The following is a 24293-nucleotide window of genomic DNA, read 5'->3' on the forward strand; positions in this document are numbered from 1 at the left end:
CTCACGTATTTCCAGTCTTTATTTAGCATTACAGTACAATTTTTAAAAAATGTTTTAAAGCACAAGTGGTCGGACTCAAGCAGGAAACAAAGAGACTTAAGATTGATTTTGCTTAGGTAAAACAGCAATTTCTATTACACTAGCCTTTACTTAGATGCTTTTGGCTGCTACAAGGAATCGATTTATTCTACTTGTCAAAAGAATCAAAACCAAAACCAGCCCAGCTCCTGGTGCTCCCTGCATGAAAAGAATGCCTGGTTTGTAGAACTTAACTCCACTTTCCTGCAGTAGATAGGCTGAAGATTGCAGGAGTTAGTTAACATCAGCAGAGTAGGGTTGCATCTCATTACCAGTGAGCTCGACTGACTAAATAAAAAAAAAAACTGAAATGGAAGAGCGATGGCCACAATAAGTGACCAAAACTCAACGTGATGACAAGGGAATGATTTCCCACTGCCACCCCTTAAATAGAGCTAAGGTGTTCTGCAATTTTACTTCCACAAGCCAGAGGGTTTATTGTAATCCTGATAAATTATAGCAACGGAAGCAGGCAAGAAGTGGGACAGAAGAAGTGAAATGGTAATGCAAAATATAAAATTGCATTCAGAAAAGAATGGAGAGAGCAAGCGAGCAGTTTGTTATCGTTTATTTTTCTTCAACATATCATTCGGCTTCAGCTGTCTCCCATCTCACCCAGATCTCCACCATTTCTCAGAAACGTCTCTCGATGGCATCTCATTCTCCTCTTGTCTTTCACCATCGCTTCATTATTTCTTAACTGTCCCTGAAAGGGCCGGGGCAGGCGACAGGGGGAACAAGCGCGGGGGACTCGGGACCAGCCTGTGCCCTACGCGCCCGCCGCATTTCAGCACTTTGCAAAAAGCCGGGCGGGGGACGAATAATGTTAAATGCGATTAATCTCCCGGATTCCTGGAAATCTGACATGCATGAGTTACGGCGAAACCTCTTTTATTTCGCCATGAAACGCTTTCGCATAATGAGAAAGAAAATGTCCTCTGTGCCCTAATCAACTCTGACAGGTCCTGGACTCCCAAATACTTTTATTTATGGCATTATTTATTTCGCCCCTAATAAGCGGGGAGGCGGGCCGGCGGCTGGCTCCGTGCGGGAGAGGAGGGGAGGGAGAGGAGGAGGCAGGGCTGGCCGGCGGGGCTCCGCGCCCGGCCGAGGGGACACAAAGTTTTGTCGGCGGCCGCGGCTCGGCGCGGCGGGGCGGTCTCGGTGCCCGCGGGCCCCTCGGGCGGAGCGGGGCCGCGCTGAGGCGGCAGCGCCCCGCGGCCGCCCGTCCCCGCCCGGAGCTCACCTGCCCCCGCCGGGGGTGCCGGGGGCGGCGGCGGCCCGGCAGCGCCCGCCTCCGCGCCCCGCTGCCATTAGCAGAGATTACCCCAAACACTCGGCGGTCGCCGCCCGTCTCCCTCCAGGCATTGGCGCGGCCGCCTGTCAATCAGGCCGGCGCCCCGCCGCGCCGGGGCTCCGCCGTGCCACAGAGACGAGCCGCGGCGGCGGCAGACACAGCCCCGGAGCGGGGCCGCGCCGCGCCGCGGGAGGCGGCGGAGGATGGAGGAGGAGATGCAGCCGGCGGAGGAGGGGCCCAGCACCCCCAAAATCTACAAGCAGCGGGGTCCCTACAGCGTCCTGAAGACCTTCCCCGGGAAGCGGGCGGCGCTGGCCAAGCGCTATGAGAGACCCACCATGGTGGAGGTGCCCCGCGGGCGCGGAGCGGGGCAGCCCTTCCCTCACGCCGCCGAGCCGCTGCCCTACGCGCCCCACGGCGCCTTCCCCAACGGGCCCGCCCGGCCCGGCGCTGCCCCCGGCGCTGCCCAGGGCCACCCCCGCCCGCCGCCGCCGGCCCCCAGCTCCTCGGGCCGCTACGGCCCCTGCCCGGCGGTGGCGGGCGGCGGCGGCGCGGAGCTGAGCGCAGGTACCCGCAACTCCTCTCTCTCTCCTCCGCGCAACTTCGCGGGGCACTTTGCGGCGGGCGGGAGCGGGATGGGGGCTGCGGGCTCCCCCCGCCGACACTCGCTCCCCTCTCCGGGGCGGCCGCGGGGTGCCGCCGCTCGGGGCTGGGGCGGGCGGGGACGGGGCGGCCGCGTCTGTCCGGTGCTCGGGCACCGCCGAAGTTGCCGCGGCGGGCGGGGCCGGTGTGGCCGCGGGGCGGTGGGCAGGGGCTGTGCCGGGCAGGGGCTGTGGGCAGGGGCTGTGCCGGGCGGGGGCTGTGCCGGGCGGGGGCTGTGCCGGGCGGGGGCTGTGGGCAGGGGCTGTGCCGGGCAGGGGCTGTGCCGGGCAGGGGCTGTGCCGGGCGGGGGCTGTGCCGGGCAGGGGCTGTGCCCGCAGCCGCGCAGGACTTGGCGGGGCAGGCGGCCGCCGGCCGGGGCGCACCTGCGGGAGACACGGGAGGAGGGAGCTGTCGCTGCTGCCGGCGGCGGGCGGGGGGAGCCCCGGGCCGGCCGCTCCGCTCAGCCCCGCTCCGCTCCGCCGGGGAGGGCGGCACGCTGCGGCCGGGTACCGGAGGAGCTGCTGGTGATGGAGAGGCTGCTGATAGAGAGGTGGTGATTTTAACGGAAAGAAAATAGATCGGCTGCTTGCCTGCACCGTTTTCGTAAGATGCGGTGACAAACAGGAGATCAAATTATTTTTTATGTTTTTCTTTTTTTTTTTTTTTTTCTTTAAAGGTGTAAGATACCGAGATGCTGAACGCGTATCTTTCCTCTAGTGATGGCTTGGAGTTAAAAACCACGTAGATCTTGATATGCAACCTAAATTTGGCACCAGGAAATGGGAAATTGCATCTTTAAGCAGAGTACAATCAAAAATGAATTACAATAAATCCTATATAATTGCATAGGTCATTCTCTTTAATGAGATTTTATTAACCTGACTGTCAAGCTTTTGAGTCAGGCAGATATTTTATCTTCTTCAACTGATAAAAGTGTCAGCTATAAACCACCATATAAATATTCATAAATCTACACATCTGTGGCAGCCTATCAGCATCATTCTTTTGGACATTAAAAGCATTCTAATTACTTTCTGTCTAGCAGAGCTGAAATGCTGCCTGTTATAGTATGTGCTTGGCAGGCATGATTGCTTTTGTTTGCCATCACAAATAGCAGCATCCTATTTTATATACTGATGGTCCAGAATATATTCAGGGTTTGACTGAACAGGATGAATATTATGAAGCACCATCTGGTTTTGATAACATCGGGTATATTAACTCATCTGTTAATTTTTGACACATCATTGATTTATTTATTTAGAAAAATTGGATCCTGTTTTGGTATGTTGCTGTTTGCCTTTGTAACAAATGTGATGACATTTCCTTACTAAACAGGGAGATATGCTAGTTAATAGGATATATGGCTATGGTTTAAGGCCCATTTTTGCTTAGAAGCAGCCTTGTACTGGATGAATTTAGCATGTCTTGTTACAAATAATTCAAGTACTTTACCAAAAAAGTTTAATACTTGCATAGATTAGCCAGAGAATTCAGATCTCTGGGGCATAGTTCTGTGATCTGTGGCAGGTCGTCATATTTCTTCATGAAATTTCTTCTTATATGAAATGCCGAAATGGTGGTATTTAAGTATTCTTTGTGGCCCACAATCAAAACACCGATGATAAATGTGACACCTACGTTTCTTTACAGAAGCAGATGACGCCATGGAAAACATTCAGCTGTCTGGTAGATGATATATGAGGCCATATTCACAGCAAAGCCCTCTGGGCTTTGATGAGCAGAAGTTTGGACTTTCTTTTTCCTGAGTACATTGTGTTAACCAGGCACTAGAGCAGGCTTCAGAGCTGGTCTTTGATTTAGTTCTGTGCTGAAGAGATAGCGAAGGAACTGCCAATCATACACCAAAGTTCTTTGAAGTCCCTGTCCCTTCAACTTCATATTCAGGCCTTACTTTAGGTTCCTATTGGGGTCCCAACTTAACCTTTGCTCAGGTTTAAGTTCCAAGAGAAACAGAACAGGAGAAAACAAACCAGAAACTTGCTACCATGTGTACAAGTGGTATTTTGCACAAGTTGTTACCAGAGGCTGAGAGTTGTTCCCAGAGCTGGCCCATGAAGTTGTTAAGGAGACTGGAGCACCTCCCTATGAAGACAGGCGGAGAAAGTGGGGGCTGTTCAGCCTGGATAAGAGAAGGCTGCGTGGAGACCTCATAGCAGCCTTGCAGTATCTTAGGAGGGCTCACAAGGGAGCTGTAGAGGAACACTTCAAGAGGAGCTGATGTGACAGGGCAATGACCAATGGGTTCAAACTGAAAGATGGGAAATTTAGGTTAGATGTGCAGAAAAAAAAATTTACTGTGAGGCTGATGGGGCACTGGAACAGGTTGCCCAGAGAAGCTGTGGATGGCCCATGTGGCAGTGTTTTTAGGCCAGGTTGGATGGATCTTTGAGTAACCTGGTCTAGTGGAAGATATCTCTGCCCACAGCAAGGGGTTTGGAACTAGATGAACTTTAGGGTGCCTTCCAACCCAAAACATTCTGTGATTCTGTAAAGCAACAGGCAAGGTTTAGATCTCCTGGGTATCTTAATCCCAGAGGCAGAGATGCTTTGCTGAGCTATGTGCCCATCCTTCCTACTTGTTGATGGAATAACACCATGCATCTTGTTCTTGGGAGGTATAGCACCCCTAAGATGAGCAGGAAGCTAGTTGGGACCCCTGTGCTGTTTGTATGTGAAGAAATCCCATTATCCAGGGCCTGAAGTTCTCTTAACTAATGTGTGAGCCAATTTTATAGCACAGGCTGCCTCTGGGGAAGCAGAGTTGGGGTTTTGCCCCTGGACAGTGAGGGCACTTGCATGTTCTCCATGCACAGTCCCCCTGTACTCTGGCCAGCACCTGTGGGGTCTCTGGGCTCCCCACAGCAGCAAAGGGGAACAGTCCCAGAACACCTCTCAGTCAGAGGTTCATCTCAAGTGATGGGTGTTGTAGGGAGGGACAGATTATCCCCTTAATAGGTGTCCAGGTGCATGTGCATTCTCCACAAGGCAGTCACCATCCATGATGTGTACAATTTTCCTACTTAGTTCATCCTCAGCACTTGACAGGGGCTTACTTGAATAAAGGGGTGGAGTGCTGCAGGGCAGTTTTGTAGGGACACCCACTTCCTAAGTTCATTTTCAGAGATCCCCCTCTTTTTGCTGATACCTTGTCAGTTATGCAGGCAACAGTGAGCAAATAGCTGGTAAAACGCCACTCCTGGGGTGCCTAACTCTGTGCCAGCAATTTAAACACTTAATGCAGTTGATTCTTAAAATTTGGGTATGACATTTCTGGCCTCTTGGGATTCACAGCTCCAAGTTTGCTTTTGAAAGTGGGTACCTCAAACACAGTCATGAATAAAGATGCTTCTGTATTTTTGCAGCTTTTTCTAATGCCTAGAACTCTTCCCAAGAGTAAGCAGGTTTTCCCTCAGCTGCACTCTAGGAGACCACTCTCTCCTCCAGACTCCAGCAGAACTGCAGGAAGAGGGGTTAGGGGAAGGAGGAAAAGCAGGAATTCTCCACCCAGTGCCTTGGTGAAGAAAACCCTAGCTTGAGATCCCATCATGCGGGGAAAGATCCTGTATGAGAAATGTCATCGTACAATGAGAAATGTGAAGCTGCACTGCAACACAATCCTTCTGTCTCCTCTAGAGGTTATTCTGGCTGCTGTTGCTGCTGTGAGCCACGCAGATGGATTTATTCAAAGCACCAGCAGTTACCCATTTTTTTCTGTAAAACATCAATTCTTTATTAATCTATCCAGATTATTTTCCTGGTATGAGAACACCATGTATCTCTGGTAGTATTTGCATTGAACAGCACCATAATCCACCAAAGAAAGTCCTTTACCTTAGGAAAGCATGATGTAGACCTTACAGTGCAGCTTCAGATTTAGGGTGGGCTTTCATGGAAAGCAGAGGAAGAAGACCAGAGCTGGTAACACCTGTTAGCAGTGCCAAAAACATGGCATATTTAAAATGACCAGTTAATAAAGCTCTGTTATGCCCAGACAGAAAAACAGTTTGTTCTGTGAACAGTGAAGGTGAAGATCAGTGTTTTGACCTTACCTTACCTGAGAAATTGCAAATCCTCATCTGCAAGTAGATCTCTCAGATGAGTACTGAAATGGCCAGACACTTGTAGTTTTAATCCACTGGACTGTGTCAATGATCTTCATGCAAAATGCTCATTGCATAGTCACAGGAGGTGTCAAATGCTCTCAATTTTGTGACCTAAACACAGATATTTACAGCAGTGGTCATATCTAAAAATGTAGTGATGAAGTCTCTATGCTTGGATAAAGGCCAGTTTCAGGGGTACAAGGCTGCTGCCCCAGGATCTCAGTTAATAAAAATATAATAAACAGATCAAGGAATATAAATAATCGGGTGAGAGGGCTGAGTCACTGCAAGGTGAAGAGTGAGATGATTGAAATTGCTAAGGAACCTGAACGTCACAATCTTGCTGAAAATTAAATACCAATGAATACATTCCCTGCAGAGGAGTGTGGTATTCAGACCCACTCAATACTTACAAAGATGACTTCTTAAACCAGCTGCCCAAAAATACAAAGGAAACTATGGAAAACCCACAACCTGAATCCGGAGCCCCTGAGACCCGACACAATGCTTATTAATAAAGCTGTCTGATCGAAGTATTGAAAAGATCCATAGGTGGGGGAAAAGCTGAAGCTATACCTGCCAAATTTTCCAGACATCTTTCCTTCTGCGTTAGTCTAAGTTATCAGATTCAGTTTCAGATGTTTGCTCATACTAACCCGTTTTCAGTCCAGCAGTTGAATTGCCAAGAACAGTCCCTAGTCCGGCATCAGTGAGAAAAAGATGTAAAGATGAATGCTGTGTCTGGGAGTTAGTACTGATTTGCCATATGATAGTATCTTCTGGTTGCTTGTAGTCTCAAACAATCTGGTTAGGAATACTTATGTTTTTAGCAATTTAATCCTGTTCTCTTAGCACTTTTATGGGTCTTATCCAGCAAGTCCACCTCCAGGCAAACGTCTAGTAAAGTCAATAGAAGTTCTGTAAGATTAAGACTCTGGGGTCTGAGACATTAGAATTACATGGTTGGTGAGCAAGGTAATAAGGAAAAGGAATATCACAATAAGACTTTAATAAACTGCTTATACTGTTTTAGTCCAGTGCAGTGATGTCAATAGAATCCTACTTTCATAGAAAATACATACATTATATTAAATCAATTAAGAAACATAGATTCGTATTTATTCAGTAGTAATCACATAAAAACAACTTTTTGTCATTTCTTAAGTGATTAGACATTGCACAGTGCTTGCATTTCTAATTATAGTCAGTCTGTAAAAGCTGAAATCCCAATTTCTACAATATATGCTAAATGGGCAACATTTGTTTTTATTTTTTTCTCCATCGTAAGAAATAACTGTAGTTATCATTCTCATTTAGGGTTGTTCAGACTGTGGGTGTGTGCACCATTACTGGTGGAGAGGTCTCTTCCAAGCAAACCTACTTCAGTACAGAGACAGAGATTTCCAGAATGTGTGCTGAGAGCATCCCTCACTATTGCTCTCCAGCAGTACCCAGGAAAGAAGCATTTGTGCATCTCTGGGTTAGCCTTTCAAATGAGCCCTGCTTTGTCATGGCTCACTTTTATGTATTTAAATATGGGTTGAAGTTAAAGAAAAAACCCAATAATTGCTGCTACTCTGTCTTTGTAGTAGATCTGATACTGAAGATTAAATCAATAATGTAATTTCTGTATAAAATTTCAGTTAAATTTTAAACCATTATCCCAGTGAATGTGCCTAATGCACTGAATTTTAAAACAAAACTAATAATTAATTTAATCTTTACTGATGTTAATGTGTATTTTGGTATTTTTCAAAACTAGCAATTTGAATGTCAGGTTACTTTTTGCAGGTTTTAGAATAAACCATAATATTAGAGTAACATCTCTTATAATAGTCTAATCTTTTTTCAGTTGTTTCATTCATATCTTGTCCCCATGCAACGAGGATATGCAAAGAATACGTAACTGTTTTGTGAACAGGGACAATAATGATTAAAATACAAACAGTATAGATGACTTCAGGTCTGGAATCAGATTATAGGATTAAAATGAATGAAAAAACCATTCTGTAGTAGGATTGCAAAGTTACAGTCAATATCATCCTGTAATAATTTTAAAGGGGAAATGTGGAAAGAAATAAGGCAAAGAAAGCACATCTTGGGGTTGTTAGTGATGCTTGAATTTCCTGATTTCCTTTTGGTTTATCAGGTTTCAGCTGGAAAGCTGCCATGTCTGGGATTCTCTTCTTTTAATTCATATTACATCTGCTGTGTTGTTTTGCAGTTGCAGTGATTGTAAGGGTTAAAGACAGCTGGCCTCAGGTTAGTGTAGAAAAAGAGAAGGAGAGGCAGTGGGTAATGGACTCCAGAGCACCTGGCACCTGATCAGCACCCACCTGCAAGGGGGGCACAGTGCATTTCTGCCCTTTGCAGTTTGTAGTGTGGACAGAGAGCATTGCACAATGCTTTGGGTCAAAGATGTGTTGGAGAAATCTGCCCTCGTTAGTCTGAACTCGTCTGCAGGAGTGTGATATGCTCATAATCACAGGAGGTTGATGGGCAAGGATGCTTGAAGGGGTCTTAGGGCCACTCCAGTCTTTCCCATGGAGTCCCTGGGCAATCCTTGCATGGCCCCAGGCAGCTCATAACCCAGCACTGGGCTTGGGCTTCCTCTGCCCACCTTGGGTTCCTGTTTTTTCAGTTCAGTTCTCAGGAGATTACATCCTTGTGTTTTGTGCCAGGGAAGTTTCCTTGGCTGCATTCGAGACTGAAAGTATTTGTATGCTGCTTCAGCCCTGCCCTCTTTGCAGAGATCTGGAGGATGGTACAAATGCAAATTAGTGTTGTTTCAAATATTCTTCAAGCCAGCTGTACTGACCTCAGTGTAAAGTAGATTTTCCACCTGACAGTGTATCTTCTGGATCTTGAAGAAGTGCTGTGAAAAGTGCTACCTCCTAAAGGCCTGAATTCTGAACATTTCTGTTCTTTATGTATTATGTGTGATGAGGCTACTGATGAAGTTACAGTAGATGAAGGTCTGGGGTGCTTAGTCTCATGTATCTGTAGCAAGTTGCCTTTTCAAAAGTAAATGCGTTTGTCACTTCCTAAAAGTCAAGCCTGCCTGAGAAGTGCTCTCCAAAATTGGCAGCGCTTTAACCCACCAGCCTTTTTTTCTTATGCAAAATGTTGGTTACATCTGTTTAGATACCTAGAGGAACTTAGCTTTGAATAAAGTTAAAAAAAAAAAATTAAAGGTACTATTTTTACTGGGAAGCCTAACAGGTTGTATCATAAATATCTTGGTCATTTTCTATCTGGGTCTATACAGGAAGTATATAGCAGCTTGAGCTATACATGTAGACATTGCAGAAATGAGCCATCCTACTCTGCAGGTTTAGCTTGTAGCTGCTATTGCTCCCTGAGACATGACACCTCCTGTCATGAGAGGCAAAGCTGACTAGGTGCAGCACGGCATCCCTATCCTACTTCCAGAGCTGAGCTGCTGTCTCCAGAAACTGCTGCACAACCCTGTGTAGAGTTTCCTGGTTGATGCAGAGCATCCTGAAGAACTCCACTCTCCTCTGTGCCACACTGCAAATCTGTAGGATGCCTTTGCTTGATTTAAGGAGAGGGGTTTGTGCTTGTCATTCCAGTAGTTCCTGGACATATCTGGAACCTAGAGCAAAAGGAATAGAAGCAAAGTCCATAAAATTGAGGGTCACTTGTGTGGAGTGTCCTGTGCCCAATGTCAAACAAGTGCATCAAAGACAAAAAGGAGAAAAAAAGCCTTGTTGGAGAGGAACTGGGCATAGGACAAAGATATGGTGCAAAGTCCTACAAATATGTGCAGATAATGCCCTCCAGCAGCTTGAAATAGGCTTTCAGGGCAGAACTTACTTGAACTTGTAGCAAATTGAATGCAATTTGTATTTTCTTTCCCATTTTCCTGACTTAATCCCTCTGAAAGAAGATGTCAGTAAGCAGTGTCTATCATCACAGTGCATTTCTGATTAACAGCAAGGGCACAAGGGCACTCTCAAAATAGAAACAGAGTCAGGATTGTTTTAAATCACAGTGTTGCAGAAGTATTAAAGCAGAAGCCATCATTTTAATATGTTCAGAAATAAAATGCATGCTACTGTAAACAGTTGTGTACATTCATCTAGCTGCTACTGCCTGGCATAACCTTTTGCATTAGTTTTCTGTGATTCATCTTTTCTTTTGTTGCAGAGAGTCGAATGATTCTGGATGCCTTTGCTCAACAATGCAGCCGGGTTCTAAGTCTCTTAAATTGTGGTGGAAAACTACTGGACAACAATCACTCCCAGTCCATGATTTCTTGTATAAAGCAGGAAAACCCAAATTATAGTGAAAGACAAGAGCCATGTCAGCTCGGGAAAATGGTCCATAGTCAGACGTCAGACATTTTAGACATAGAGATGCAGTATATGCAAAAGAAACAACAAACCTCAGCCTTTCTGAGAGTTTTTACTGATTCCCTTCAGAACTATTTGCTTTCTGGGAGCTTCCCTTCTCAGAACACCTCATCAATAAATGATTTTAGCCATTTGGCAGATGTGGATCCACTTTCAGCCTCTCCAGTACACACTTTAGGTGGATGGACATCTCCAGCAACATCAGAATCTCACGGTCATCCATCATCTTCTACACTTCCAGAGGAGGAAGAGGAGGAAGAGGAAGAAGGTTACTGCCCTCGGTGTCAAGAGCTAGAGCAGGAGGTAATTTCATTGCAACAAGAAAATGAGGAGCTTCGTAGGAAGTTGGAGAGCATTCCAGGTAAATAATCTCCTGCCATGTAATGTTGCCATTTGGTGATAAAAATAGTGTGGATAATAGTTTATTTCAAGTTCTAGTTGTTTTTAAAGGTTGCAATCATAGTACTCAAACACTGAAATTTGTCTCCAGCCAAAATTCCTGTGCCCAGTGGAAAATTACCTACAGATACTCATCTCTATGAATATTGAGTCCTACTCTAGTAAGGTGTGTTCAGGTGGGGATGTACTTGTAATCCCAAATTCCAGATAGCAGGTGGTTTGTCACAGTAATTTCAAACATATGCTTTCATAACTCTTTATCTGTCTTGTTCTTAAGTGACATTGCAGCTTATAAACCTAATTCCCTTTTGGGATTCCTTTTTTTGATTACTTAAGGAAACTGTTCAAAGTTACATCCATGGTTTTACCTGAAATAATTTTGGCTTTTACCTCGAACAGTTTCTCTTAAATTGCTCCTAGCTTAGTGAGAAGCATTACTGTATCTCCTCCCGTTCATCTTCAAATAAATCTTCAAAAAAAATCTTAAAAAAAAAGCCTAACAACTTTTCCAGTTCAGCAATACCTAGAAGCCACTGAGAGAGAAAAAAAAATGAAATAGAAACCCCTTCTGTGAAAAGGCTTCTCTTGCTCTTTAAACCTAGGACTTCTCACTGCTCAGGTAACCCAAGATACTTGAAGTGTGGTATGGGATAAGAACAAAGTCTCTTGGACCTGTATTTTCTAACCTTTTAGCACAGGCAAAAATACACCTCAAATAGCAATACAAAAGCCAAATTGGAATCTAGCAAAGAAAGAAGCATACAACATGCTTTTTGACATGTATAAACACTCGGGAACTGCACCTTTTTTTACCTGAATTTGAAGTGCTTAGGGTAGATCCATGAAAAGTTAATTGAACTGATCTTTGAATGGCAGAAAAGCATGTATAGTACAGCATGAGCTGAAGGAGAGAAAACACTTCAAAGATGCTAGCTCTGCAGAAAGAAAGAAGGCAGTAACCAACTACTGCCCCAACATGTAGAGGCAGTTGCAAAATCTGAGCAAAATGCAAACAGTAGTCTTCATAAATCTTCTCCTCTACTATCAGTGATGTACTATGCATTATTTATATCACATCATGTTTTTCATTTGTGCATTGGTCCGTGGGGATACTGGCAAATCCCATAAGCAGCATTGTTCAGTGCAAAGAAAACCCAAAATTTAGAGCAACTCCCTCACCCCTCCCAAAAATATAGAGGTACTGTAACTCATGCACTCTCACTGGTTTCAGCAGTGGTTAGTACATCATCTGGTACTGTGTGACAAAGGGAATTGTGTGTACTTCAGCTCTTGTTGAGTCCTACCTTCAGGTGTGTAAGACCAGAAATGTAGGGTCTGTAATCTGACTGACAGCTTTCATTCATACTGTGTACTGAACGCAGTAATTTTTTTGACTTTGACTAATGCATAACTTGTATTTGACTCAAGAAGTATCTCAGAAGTCCTTCTGTCTCTGGTGAGCAGTGGCTGCATCTCTTACCTGACTCTTGGTTCCAGTGCTTAATTACACTGGTGAAAATAACGTGCCTTGTTCACTGCCTGACTACCTGCAATCAGCTTTTAGCCATTGACTTTTATGCTTTGCTCCACTAAATGAAGTGCTCTATAGGTCTTGGTACTTCTTCTGATTGAAGGTGCTTACAAACTGAAATCTGACTTCATTTCCATTTTAAATAAACAAAGCAAACAGCACTGTTTGAAACTCCTCAAATTACTTGAATCCTTCTCTCTTTCTTTCTACCCTTCTGCTAATTTCTTTAAAATTTGGGCACTGGAAATGTGTGCAATATGTTCCTGTGAGCCTGATCAAAGGTGCATAGATTCTTTGCTTGCACCCATGGTTTCCCTGGTGGGTTGTGCAGCTGAGCTTCTCATTCTGTGCACATTTCTTCCTAGAAGCACACACTTTGTATTTGTCTGTGTTCATGTACTAAGTGTTCCAGATTGCTCTGACTGTCCCAGTTGCCCACTGTTTGCTGATTTGTCAGTTTCCATAGCATCCAGAATTTTTCTAATTGTGTTCGAATTAACTTTGTGATACTTGTTAGAAATGGTGAATAGTATTGAAGGTGTTGTTAGTCCTTGTTGGGCCTTTCTAGAAACATGCCTATTAATGATGATTCCTGCAATGACAAATATTTGAGATGTCAGTAACAGGTTCCTAATATATATATGGTCTAGTCTAATAGAAATATGGTCTAGTCTGCTGGTGTTGAGTGTTGCTACTTTTGCAATCAACTCACTCATGAGTCTAGGTATCTTGTATGGTTCAGCCCAGCTTTTTTCAAGTGAATCTATGTGCTTATCAAAGAATGGCAATCAGGTTAGTCTGGCAATCAGTCTGGCAAGTCTTTCCATAAGACCATTTTGACTGGAATTAATTATATTCATATTCTTTAGTTCTTTGTCATTTGAATCTGTATTTTGCCCGTATTTTGCTAGGGTTAATGCTGGGTTAAGCAGCAAGTATTTACCTGAGTCATCATACTTACCCTTCATCTCCCTTTAAAAGTGATAAACATGCATAATCATAGTCCTTTTATACCCCCCAGGAGTCATGAAACTCCTTAACTTGTTAGCAATATATCAAAGGAAGCAGACAAACATAAAAAATGTGCAAGGAGGTAGGACTTCATCTGATGACATAAAATCATCATCAGATACATCTGCTCTTTCTGGTGACATATCCAAATAGATCTGCAGTGACCCATGTGTTTGCAGAAGTGTTAAGAGCCACAGAAGCTCCCTCACAATTTGCTACATGGTGGGACAGAGATCCTTAGGCAGTTACATAGCCACCACTGTGCAAGTTAATCAAAAATCAACTAAAGGCAATGTCTAATTATTTTTATCTCTAGAGTTCATTTGGCTTCTGTGAGCTCCTACTACCAAAAAAGCTGGCAGAAATTTTTCTGTGACTTGAAATGCCCAGCTCTGTATGTAAACAGGAGCTTGTTCTCTGAGCCATTTTGGTTTTTTGCCCATCAAAACGGATGGACTCAGGAAGCCCTCTGCAGAGTGTCAGTGTTGTCTGCCACCATCTATCACTCAAAGCAATCTCAGAGCATAAACTTTCTTCCCTGCACATTCATCCATCTCATACAGGCCATCCGATGGGCCAGAGAAGGCAGTGAGTGTGGTGTAGAGGCAGCCAAGGCAGCAGCTAGATGAGCATGAAGGTTGCCACACTGAAAGCAGGATTGTTTTACTTGGTGGTTTCTCTTCTCCTCCCTGGGGAGCTGGTCCAGAGCTGCTGGATGAGGCTGCCAGGGGACCTGTGGGGCAGTGGCAGTGTGCATCATACCCTCCCCACAATCGCTGTGCTTCCCACTAGCAGCTCTACCAGCAGAATACAAAAGCACCAACCCCTCCCTTCTGCTGTATAATATGAATCATTTTATCCCTCTCCTGAAATACTTTGCATTTCTTTTTTTTACTTTCCATATGCAAAAGCCCTTTTAAAATCCATGAGAGTTGGCAATCTAAAAATAGTTGCCGCTATACATCTCTGCCTCTAGCTTTGCAAAGCAAGGCTCACAAAGAGACTACCACGAAAAAGAGTGTTTTCTCAGCAGATGTAAAGGCTATGACACTTTCTTCTTTCTTAACAAATATTACAGAAGACATATCCTCCTGTAGCTTTTGGACACAGAAAATAAGATTTTTCAGTTTTCAGGACTCTGCCCTGTTGCTGTAGGAGCCCTTCAGTTCTGTAGGATCTTTTTGCCTGTAGCCTAGCATCACTCTTTGGCAGATCACCACTGGAGAGAAACAATTACATGGGTAAAATAACCTGTATATTTTGGTTGCTGGATGGGTAGATGTTTTTTTCTCAAAAAAAAACCCATTTGATTTTACTGAAACAATACTTAAATTTGTGTGAAATCTTAATTGTTCCAGCTGTAGAATAAATGAAGGAAAAAATCATATATCGGTGCTTGGGCTGTGTTTTAAAGGGCAAAATATTAAAATTCTATAAAAAGATTAACTATTAAAATATTAACTAAACATTTTCAGTTTTCAATTCAACTGAACAGAAGAGAAATATTTTCATTCAGTGTGTTATCTTGTCTTCTTTTGAAAAAGAATTAAAGTTTAGGTAATTCCTGAAAGGAATTCGGCAAACTTATCATTGGCTCTTTAAGGTTTTGAGGTCATTAAGAACAAAACAAAGTAATCCATCCACACGAGGACAAAAGTGTCTCCTAGCTTCTTTCCTCTGTATAGAAATTACTGTGGCTGTGATACTTTCCCAGTAGTGAATTTAAAGACATATTTGTGGAGCTGCATACAAGACATGGATTTTAACCATGAGGATATTCACCAGTTCCTTATTATTATCAGCGTGATCTTCTGACACCTTTTTACCTGAAAGGGAGCAAATGTTTCCAGGTGATTAGAGCAAAGGCCTGTAATCATGAGTTAGGGTTTGCCTGCTGGTGCTCCCAGCTTTGCTGCGTGGTTTTGGATAAACCAGTCTGAAAGTAGTGGAAAAGTATAAATTAGTAAGTAAATGAAGCAATATAAATAAATACAATGATTATTCATACTTTGATAGCCCAGCAGCAAAAAATACTCCAGCAAATAGCAGAGGGATGGGGAAGGAAAACCACCTTAAATGCTGGATCCTGATCACCTGTAGAGACTGCATTCATGGTGGCTGGAAGTAGCCAAAGCAAAGTGGGATTTGCAGGTAGAGTTCATGTCATCGTAATTGAAAAAGTCAGACAACTTTTCCAAGAGATCTTTTATGCCCAAAGCTTGACTCTTCTTCCTGACTATTGGATGATCTAATAAAAAATACTACTTTTCCCTACAAATCCTGTCTCCTTTATACTTTCAGAGCCTCATGTTTCCAAAGAGCCTGCCACAGTCACAGTATAGATAAAGCAGCCATCAAGGGTTATGATGAGCACTTTTTCATGTCCCTTTTTTTCGTCCTTTTTCTTGATGTTCACATTTAACCACTTCTTTGGTTTCCCTTGATGTTCTGGATGTTTTGGTCTGATCTGTGGCCTTGTTCTGCTGTTCAGCTTCAAAGTGTGAAGTTACTGTGAGAAGAGAGAGCCTCGAGCATGGTCACCCAGTGTTTGGCACAAGAACTCCTTTGAATTTGCAGCACAGCTTTGCTTGCTGCTGGGGTGACAGCTTACTTTGCTAAATCAACCTGAGTACAAAAACTTATTGAAACATGTAATTGCAGCAGACCAGGGCTTGCTTCATCTGTTTTCTGGATACAAACCCACAAGAATTTGGGAGATAGTTTTCTCAGCCTAGTTGGGAAAACAGAGCTGGTGGAAGTTTTGTGGGGAGCTGCAGTTTAGCCTGTCAAGGATGAAGTCCAAGGTCTCAACTTTGATTTGGCCTTTGCAAGCAAACATTTGGTTTTTCGTGACACAAATTGCTTTTTCTTCTCACTTTGGAGTTCTTGGTTTCCCTGCTAGTTAGCAGCAGTAGAAATGTGTAGTAGAGGGATTTACAGAGGATGTCCCTTCCAAAAGGAAGACTTTGCTGCTGAATGGGATCACAAGAAGAGGCTCCTTCTAATGAGTAGAAGGAAAGTGAGAGAGCACAGGAAAAAAAAAAAAAGCCACAGGAACATGTGGCAGCAGCACTTAAATGAGATGCACAGCTGCCTTGTTTCATCTCTTTTAATCTGTTGTTTATGCAGAGGTGTACATCCCAGGGGTGTATGGGAGGGGAGCATTCATTTTTCTGGAAGAAATTTATTGCAAAAGAAAATTAAAAGTGCAGTGGCCTTTCAGATGCAGATTTATAGAAATTAAATGATTTGCCTGGAAAACACAGCTGAGAGAGATTTTTAAAGTAAATGGGATATTTGCTTGAAATTTTCTCCCTTCCCTGTTTTTGGCTGGCATGTAGGTCAGTTTAAGAAATCTTTACCACCCTCCTACATATAATGTCGATTCTTTTGATTTCTGCTGTATCCTTTCACTACAAATGGATGCTGATTTTATTTTACCATCCAGTCACAAATATGCATATCTGTAGGCTCTTGAGCTCTGAAATGAGTTCCTCCACAGATCCTAACCCCCACCTCTCCTCGCCCCTTGCTGTTTTTCCAGCTCATCACACCCCAAACAACTTGCCTTCGAGGACCATCCATGCAGCTTTTGCTGGCTTTCAGCTGACTATTGAAATAAATGACCGTATGAGCTAAAATAATCCCAGCCGTGCACACTTGTCCAAGTCTCAGGCAGCAAAGGCATCTCCATTAATGTTATAAGAAATTCACACAGCCCTGTGGTTCGTCAGCACGTTCCCTATCATTTGTTACATCTTTTTGACAGTCGAGCATCAATTTAGAAATGCCCTGCAATGAACTCTGAGAGAAGCCTCGCTCAAGGTCAAGTGAAGGAGGACACAGAGCAGTGCTGAGCCACTCTGAGCTAACAGCTGCTGGCCTGAACGGGGTGGATGTAGATGTACACCCTGCCTAATTCTCCTCCTCACTGGTGAGTCAGAGGTAAATGATCTTGAGTGCTGAGGGATTCATCTTCTGAGGAGCGCCAGGAGGAATACTAGCCAGTGGCAGCCACAGAGCACAAAATCTTATTAATGAACAGAATAACCAGATTTCTGATTGTCTGTTTATGGGGCTGTGGCCACTGCAGAGACAGGCAGCCAAACTGGGGGTGAGCCATCCCTTCTCACTGGGACTGTCTGATGCTGCAGGAGACGTTGGAGATACACTTTATTTACCTTGGAGATGTGCCTTATGTACAGCAAGCCCAAGCATCTCTTCACAGTGCTGTGCTTTGGCAGTATAAACAGCCCTGGAACGTTTTACCCTGGAGACTGCATTTTTGGGAGGATGAATGAGAGTTCTCATTTTGACAGACACCAATGTAAGTGATTGTGTCCCAGTAATATTTATAATGAGCAAAACCCCAGCTCAAACCAATAATAGAGATGCTCTTGGCTCTTCATAAAAATTTGGAAACAATTATTAGAGGCAAAGGTTTAAAAAGAAAAAAAATAGAGTGGGTGATAGTTGGGAAAGATTAAAAACATGTTACTGAAGGCCCCAAAAGACTATTTAGGAGGAAAACTTTTGTGTTGGTTACAAAACCAACCAGTTTAGAGGGAAAGTAAAAGAACAGTTAGAAACATAACAAATAGATTAGAGGGGAAGTTAATGGTGATGTGTAAAAAGCAGAAGTTTGGATCAGTGGCAAATTAATAATTAAAATTAATTCTGGAGCATTGTCTAGAGAAGCTTCCTCTCCCTGGCACAACAAAGGAAAAATATGATATCCTAGTAACAGTACTGGACCATTATCAGATGGAAATATGTTTTATCAGTAATATGGAACTGCTCGTTGAGTACTTCTGTTCTGGTACTTGTGAAGAGTAACATGATGCAGTCACACCAATATAATGGTGATGGTAAGCCCGTAGAAATATTTTCCATCTCCATTGTCACTCTGGGTGTTATCACGCAGGCATCAGGAGCTTCATGTGGGAATGCAGCCTCAGCTTCCTTTCTACTAAATCCCAGCTGCCTCCCAGTGCTGGGACAGCTGAAGAGCAGTAGCTGCTTTGGCATCCAGATTTTTATCCCTAAGTGCACATCAACTTTTTACTGAAGGCACTTGGCAGCTGCTACAAAACCATCATGTTTGCAAAACCATGAGGTTTGGACAACTCACTTCAGGAGCTAAACCAAACATGTAAAAGACGACTCTGACCATAATTTTTCTTTATGTTTTGTAATACTTTGTAATATCTTCTATTCAGAAGACTGAAAGATGAAATTAGTATCAGATTTTACTTTTTTTTTAACGGGTGTGAGATGTTCTGGATGATGGTGGTTTCATTGGCCTGATACTGAGCCCAGACAAACTAATTGCACAGCTGATGCCAGCTTCAATTAATAGAGTGCTAAACCAGAATAATGGCATTAATACCAGGCAACATCTTGCCAAATTATGGTTTTGATGAGATGAAAAGTTTGGTTGATGAGTATTGTAGGTATTTGGGGTGTCATATAACACTATATTACAAAACATGATTTAAAAATACAAATATATTTGTGTTCGGGAAATTTGGGAAAACTGCCATGATGTAGTTGAATTTCTGGAGGGATTTTTCTGTTCACAGCCCATGTTTTTAATACTTTAATCCATGAGGGAAAGCATACAGTCATTGCTTACAGCTTGCAAGTGGTGCAGAGGAAGATGAGAGGCCACAGACCTGGCCAATCTCTGTGTATTGGGGCACAGAGAATACTGCACTTCTTGGTTTCAGCTCCTGGGAAATGTGCCCTGAGAAAGACTTTTGGGAGACATGGTGACTTTCTGGCTGGGTATGGATGCACAGCATGGCCAAAAACCCACAGCCTTCAGCTGTACAGACATGTAAGTAGGTGTGGGGATTCTGCTTTTAGCAGGAGCCCAGCGCCTGTGAAAGGTCAGTGTTGCGCTTAGCTAAGAGAAGAGGGAGAAATTACTTTACCACTAAGTATGTAACAAGTAACAGACAATTTCCAAACATTTTGTAAACCCCAGTTTGAAGGAAAACAAAATACAGATTTGAAATAATGTTTCTGTTGCTGAGGGTAGGAATCACTGCATCACTTGGAGATGACTGCTTGAGTTCTCCTGTGTTTTACCCACTGATGCTGTCTGTTGCCAGGAGGATTTAGTCCAGGGAGTTACTTGTGCTATGTGGCAGGCTGAGAGATCATAGCCTGGATTTTGTCATTGGCAAGTGCATGACCACCCCAATCACTGTTCAACTGTTTATTAGAAATTAGGATTCTCTGCAGAGAAAGCTGTGGCAAGCTGTGCTGAATAAGCACTTGTTACAACATATAGTTACCTAGAATAACAACAAAGTTCTTTAACTTGGATCAATAACAGCAAATACCTGCCAAGTCCTACATGTGTCCTGGTCAACACCTGAGCCAGACCAGCCTTCCCTGGGACACCAGGTTCCCTGTAGACCCTCCTCCTTGCCCTTTAGCTGCTGCAAAGACCTTGCCCTTTCATTCTCTGCAGTCCAGGCTGCTTTGCCATCTCCAGTGTCTGTTCTGAGATGCTGGCACTTTCAGAAAGTAAAAGCTGTGGAAACTTCTTCCCAAGTGGTCAGGAAAGTTACTGCCTCCCCACAGGCTTTCTACTAAATCATAGAAAGTGCTATCTTGGTGATGTTGGTATCTCTCCCACTACTTACAGTAAGAACAAATCCCTGTTGGTGATGTCCTGATAGTGGATGCCTGCACAAGCATGCAGAGTATCAGCCTTTGGGGCTATGATTTTGTTAACCCTGTAGAGACCACATCAAAGAGAAAAGAAAATAAATAAACTAGCAGATTTAAATGATTATTCATCTCCCCAGCTGGGGCCTCCAGGCTCTTAAAAAGTTGCGTTTCCTGAAGAGGTTGGAGGAAACAGTTCTCAGCAAAGAGAATATCTGCAGAGCTGTAAGGGGGACACAGCAGCAAAACCAAAGCTTTGACTCTCCACCTTGTGCTGCCCTCTTTGTGGTTTCTTCTAGGCTTCAGTTGATATGGCAGCCCAAAAAGTCTGGATTTGCAAGTAGCACCTGGTGTTTGAAAGGCTGTGGTTATTTGTACCAACAGCAAACTGTGCTGTGTCATGGCTTTGAAGTCAGAAGTGATCAGCATCCTCCAGTCAGTACAATGATAAAAAAATCATGCAGTGTTGTGCTCAAAACATTTCTGCTTTTATGATGATAGAAGTTTTTATAAGCTTCAGGCAGCTTTTAGGACTTTCATGTTTCTCACTGGTAATGAGAAGGCATTTTATCAGCAGCACAGAGTTGAAGTGGAGCTGTACTTCATCTGCTGGGGACACAACAGGTTAAGTAATTTCCTGTTGTCTGCTGCTTGAGCCCCATCCCCTTGGAAGCACATAGGTAAACACATCCTTGGAGAGTCTGCAGTGAGGTTACTTACTGTGTGAAGAAAACAGAAGCTGGAGTAAATACAGTGATGGGTTGTCTTTACAGAGAAGTCAATGTGGGGTGCAATAACACAGGAATTTGTTCATTTTATCAGGCACTTTGCATGGCTTCTGTATGCAGACTGCTGGATGTAACTCCTCTTATTCCACAGTAAAGGGTCTTGTTTTGCACAGAGTGATTTTGTTCTGCACCTTGGCTTCCTAGACAGGGACATAGTAGCTGTGTGGTGTGAATGCCAAGGAAAGAGGGCAAAATACCCATAAATCCTACCTTCCGACATTCTCAGATGTTTCAGTGCTTGCTTTCTGATTGCCAGCTTAAGATAAAACCCAAAACACCACACTTTTTCGGGTGTAAAGAAATAATAAGATGCCAAGAAATAGTAACTATAATAAAAAAAAGGAATGCAAATATTTCTTCTGGATTTTGAGCTGAAGCTATGATTAAATCTGAATTCTTTACAAAAACAACCCATACAAGATGTGAGAGTCATAAGGTACCTTAAAAACTATGCTTATTTAGTCTTTCAGAAGTCAGTTGTAATGTTGGATTAATATCTACTTAATTCTCCTATGGTGTTTCAAGCTCAGGAGAAAAGAGCTGTATTTCAAAAATACTCCAGAGTTAATCAGGGATGTGGCAGCATCTGCTTAAGAGAGACCCATAATTGAATCATCCCCTAATTAACCTATCACCTCGACAGAAGGGAATAGGATGTTGTTACCACTACTGAAATGGATGAGAGTGGTGGGAATGGAAAGCGGGGAGGACAAGGGCAAATAGAAATAAAGCAATTTGCCTAACACCTAGTTTTATAACAAATTTGGGAGGAGAGAGGGAGTAGAAATTAAAGTATACGAGTCACTGAATCTCTTTAGTATATTTAATCAGTCTGTAGTTTGAAAAACATTTGAGCATATTTACATGTTAATCAATGCATTATTTAGGTTCAATAAATGTTTTCTCCTTTGTATGGTTTGGGATTTACAGTATTTACAGATTTTTTTTTCTTATCATCATTACTGCTGACCTAATTTGTATTTGTAGTAATTATAATTTCAAACTTGGGGAAAAAACCCTTTGAAAACCAGTGGCAGAAAATAAAAGTAGTTTCTCAGAGATCTCAGTATAGGGAATACAATACTTGTACACTTATTAAATGGAATATCTGCACAAATCGAAACAAGAAGTATTTCCTATTTGAAATAAATCTCACAGACATAGAAAATAGACACTAAGGAACACTGCTTGATTTAATATTGCTGTTCTATTTGGTGCTTTATAGCTAATATGCAGTAATTGCCATTTGTTTCGTGCAGTGCCCTGCCAGACGGTTTTAGATTACTTGAAGACCGTACTTCAGCATCACAACCAGCTCATGGTACCACAGCCAACAGACCATCCAACCGAGGTAGGGTACAGTGAAAACAAGCTACATCTCTTTATGCTTGATACTTCATCACTAATATGTAGGCAAATAAATCAGTAGGCATTTAGTAGTTAAAAATAGGTTAAAAACTGTCTTTCTTAAGGACAGTAATCCCCTAAATGGAGGATACACATCATTGGTATAATCTAGAATGACCTTACTGAGTGTGCTTGCCTTGCTTTGGGTAGTTTTTATTCCCTTTTTCTTCAGAAACACCCTATTTGTGAGTAGAATTTAGGCTAGGGCTAGCCTGGTGACATGGCATGCAGCAGTTCAGGGTGTGTATCACTTTGCTTTTTCACTCAGTTTTATCCTGTGCTAATCGATATGTACATATTTATATTTATCTCTAGCTGTTACCATTCAAGTATATTCCAAGCATTCATTTTCCTTTTTTAATGCTCTTTTGCTCAACTAAAATTTTCAAGTACTGTAAAAACTGAGGCTGTTCTGTAATGTCTCACAAAGAATAGCTTGTCTTAGGGTGACAGAATTTTTTATTCAATTAAGCACAGATAGTAATCTTTTATTAATCATGTACAAATACAGGCAGAGATCATTCGTATTTTGGTTCTTCCTTCAGAGTCTGCTTATTTCATCTCTGGGAAGTTTTATGTTTGTTTTAGTTTAATGACTGCTGGACACACCAAACTACATCATATATTTACCGAGAATGTTTTGCCCAGAAGTGCTTTACTTTCAGAGGAAGCAATGAAAGTGTATCTGTAGCAGGAATCCAGTAATTGTTTAACAGAGTGGCATAACACTATATCATGCCTTGGAGAAGAATGAGGAAAAAATATCACCTGTTTCAGGGGGAACAAGAGAGAAGTGTCATAAAATTGAGGCTGAGGAGTTACGCAAAATTTACTACCCTCTGCTCAGTTAACAGCAGTGTGAGCTCTCACGGAATCTAGATGTGGGCCTTTCTGCATCTGTTTTCATCAGTGTTACATGTATAAACAGAATAGCTTCTAGGATAGCTTGCTGCTTGCCAAAGCCACACATGAGCATCTGTCCTTAAGGCAGTTCAGCAAGCCTGGAGCCTTACCCTGTGCCATTATGGGCTTCTATTGCATAAGCCAGGCCTGACAGGGCTTGAAAGCAGGGCAGCACCTACAGTTACCTGCAGCTTATACTTTGCAGTGGTATCAGTAAAAATGGTCATTGCTTCACTAAATGGGTTTTTTTAACAGGAAAAAAAAAATAGGTATCAGAAATCTAAAGTAGGAAAACAACTTATTTTATATAAACAGGATATGAAGCTAGCTGCTGAAAAAGAATTAAGTACCAGCATGAGGATCATGTGGTCCTTTGTACTGATGTAGTGGAACAAGCCAAGAGAGTACTCATGTCAGCTCCCCCTGGGCCAGAGTGGTCACAATTACTTCAGCATTAAGAGTATATTACCTCCAAAGAGCTTTCCATGCTGCCCCTCTGCTCTTCTTCCTTCCCCAGCTCCTTCACAGTGTTGGAAGATGACAAGGAGCTGGACTGGATGGATTGTAATGTTCTTCCATGGCAGAGCTCTTCAGACTTATTACTGGTTCCCAGGGGTTCATGTACTGGGCAGAAGCTCAAGCAGCTGCCTGTGTCCTGAATGGAGGGGCAGGAATTGGCTCTGACCTGTTTGCAGTGACCTGAGGAGATAATGAAGTGCAAAGAGAAAGCCCCAAATTGTAACAGGGCTAGACTATAGGTGAAGGGTTCTTGTCTTAGGGGTTACAAGCTTGAATTTACAGCCACAGGGAAGTGAGTGAAGTGTTGAGGCGTTTGGGGGGGGGAGTGGCCCCTCAGACAGACAAAGCCCATCTTTTCCCTTACATTTTGGCTTCCTTTGCAGTGTTTTGGGGTTGTCCACAGCTGTCTTTGCCAGCAGCTTGCAGCAAGGCAAACAAGTAGCAGACAGTCACACAAGCTGAGCTCCTAGTGATGCTAACCCCACGGGGAGGTGGTGTGATTTTAGATCATACAGATTATCTAATGATAATCTC

The 24293-nt window shown here is 43.1% G+C and overlaps 1 protein-coding gene across 1 annotated transcript in view; it reads left to right on the top strand.

Moving 5' to 3' along the window:
• The first annotated feature begins 1578 nt into the window (after positions 1 to 1578).
• Positions 1579 to 24293, top strand: part of BEND4 (BEN domain containing 4) — a 28072-nt gene continuing 5357 nt past the window's right edge. Inside the window, exons 1-3 of the mRNA XM_066317059.1 lie at positions 1579 to 1942; positions 10315 to 10881; positions 22190 to 22281. Coding sequence (XP_066173156.1) covers positions 1579 to 1942; positions 10315 to 10881; positions 22190 to 22281 — 1023 coding nt within the window. The remainder of the gene's footprint in view (positions 1943 to 10314; positions 10882 to 22189; positions 22282 to 24293) is intronic.

The sequence above is a fragment of the Sylvia atricapilla genome, chromosome 4, assembly GCF_009819655.1.
Source record: "Sylvia atricapilla isolate bSylAtr1 chromosome 4, bSylAtr1.pri, whole genome shotgun sequence".
NCBI lineage: Eukaryota > Metazoa > Chordata > Aves > Passeriformes > Sylviidae > Sylvia > Sylvia atricapilla.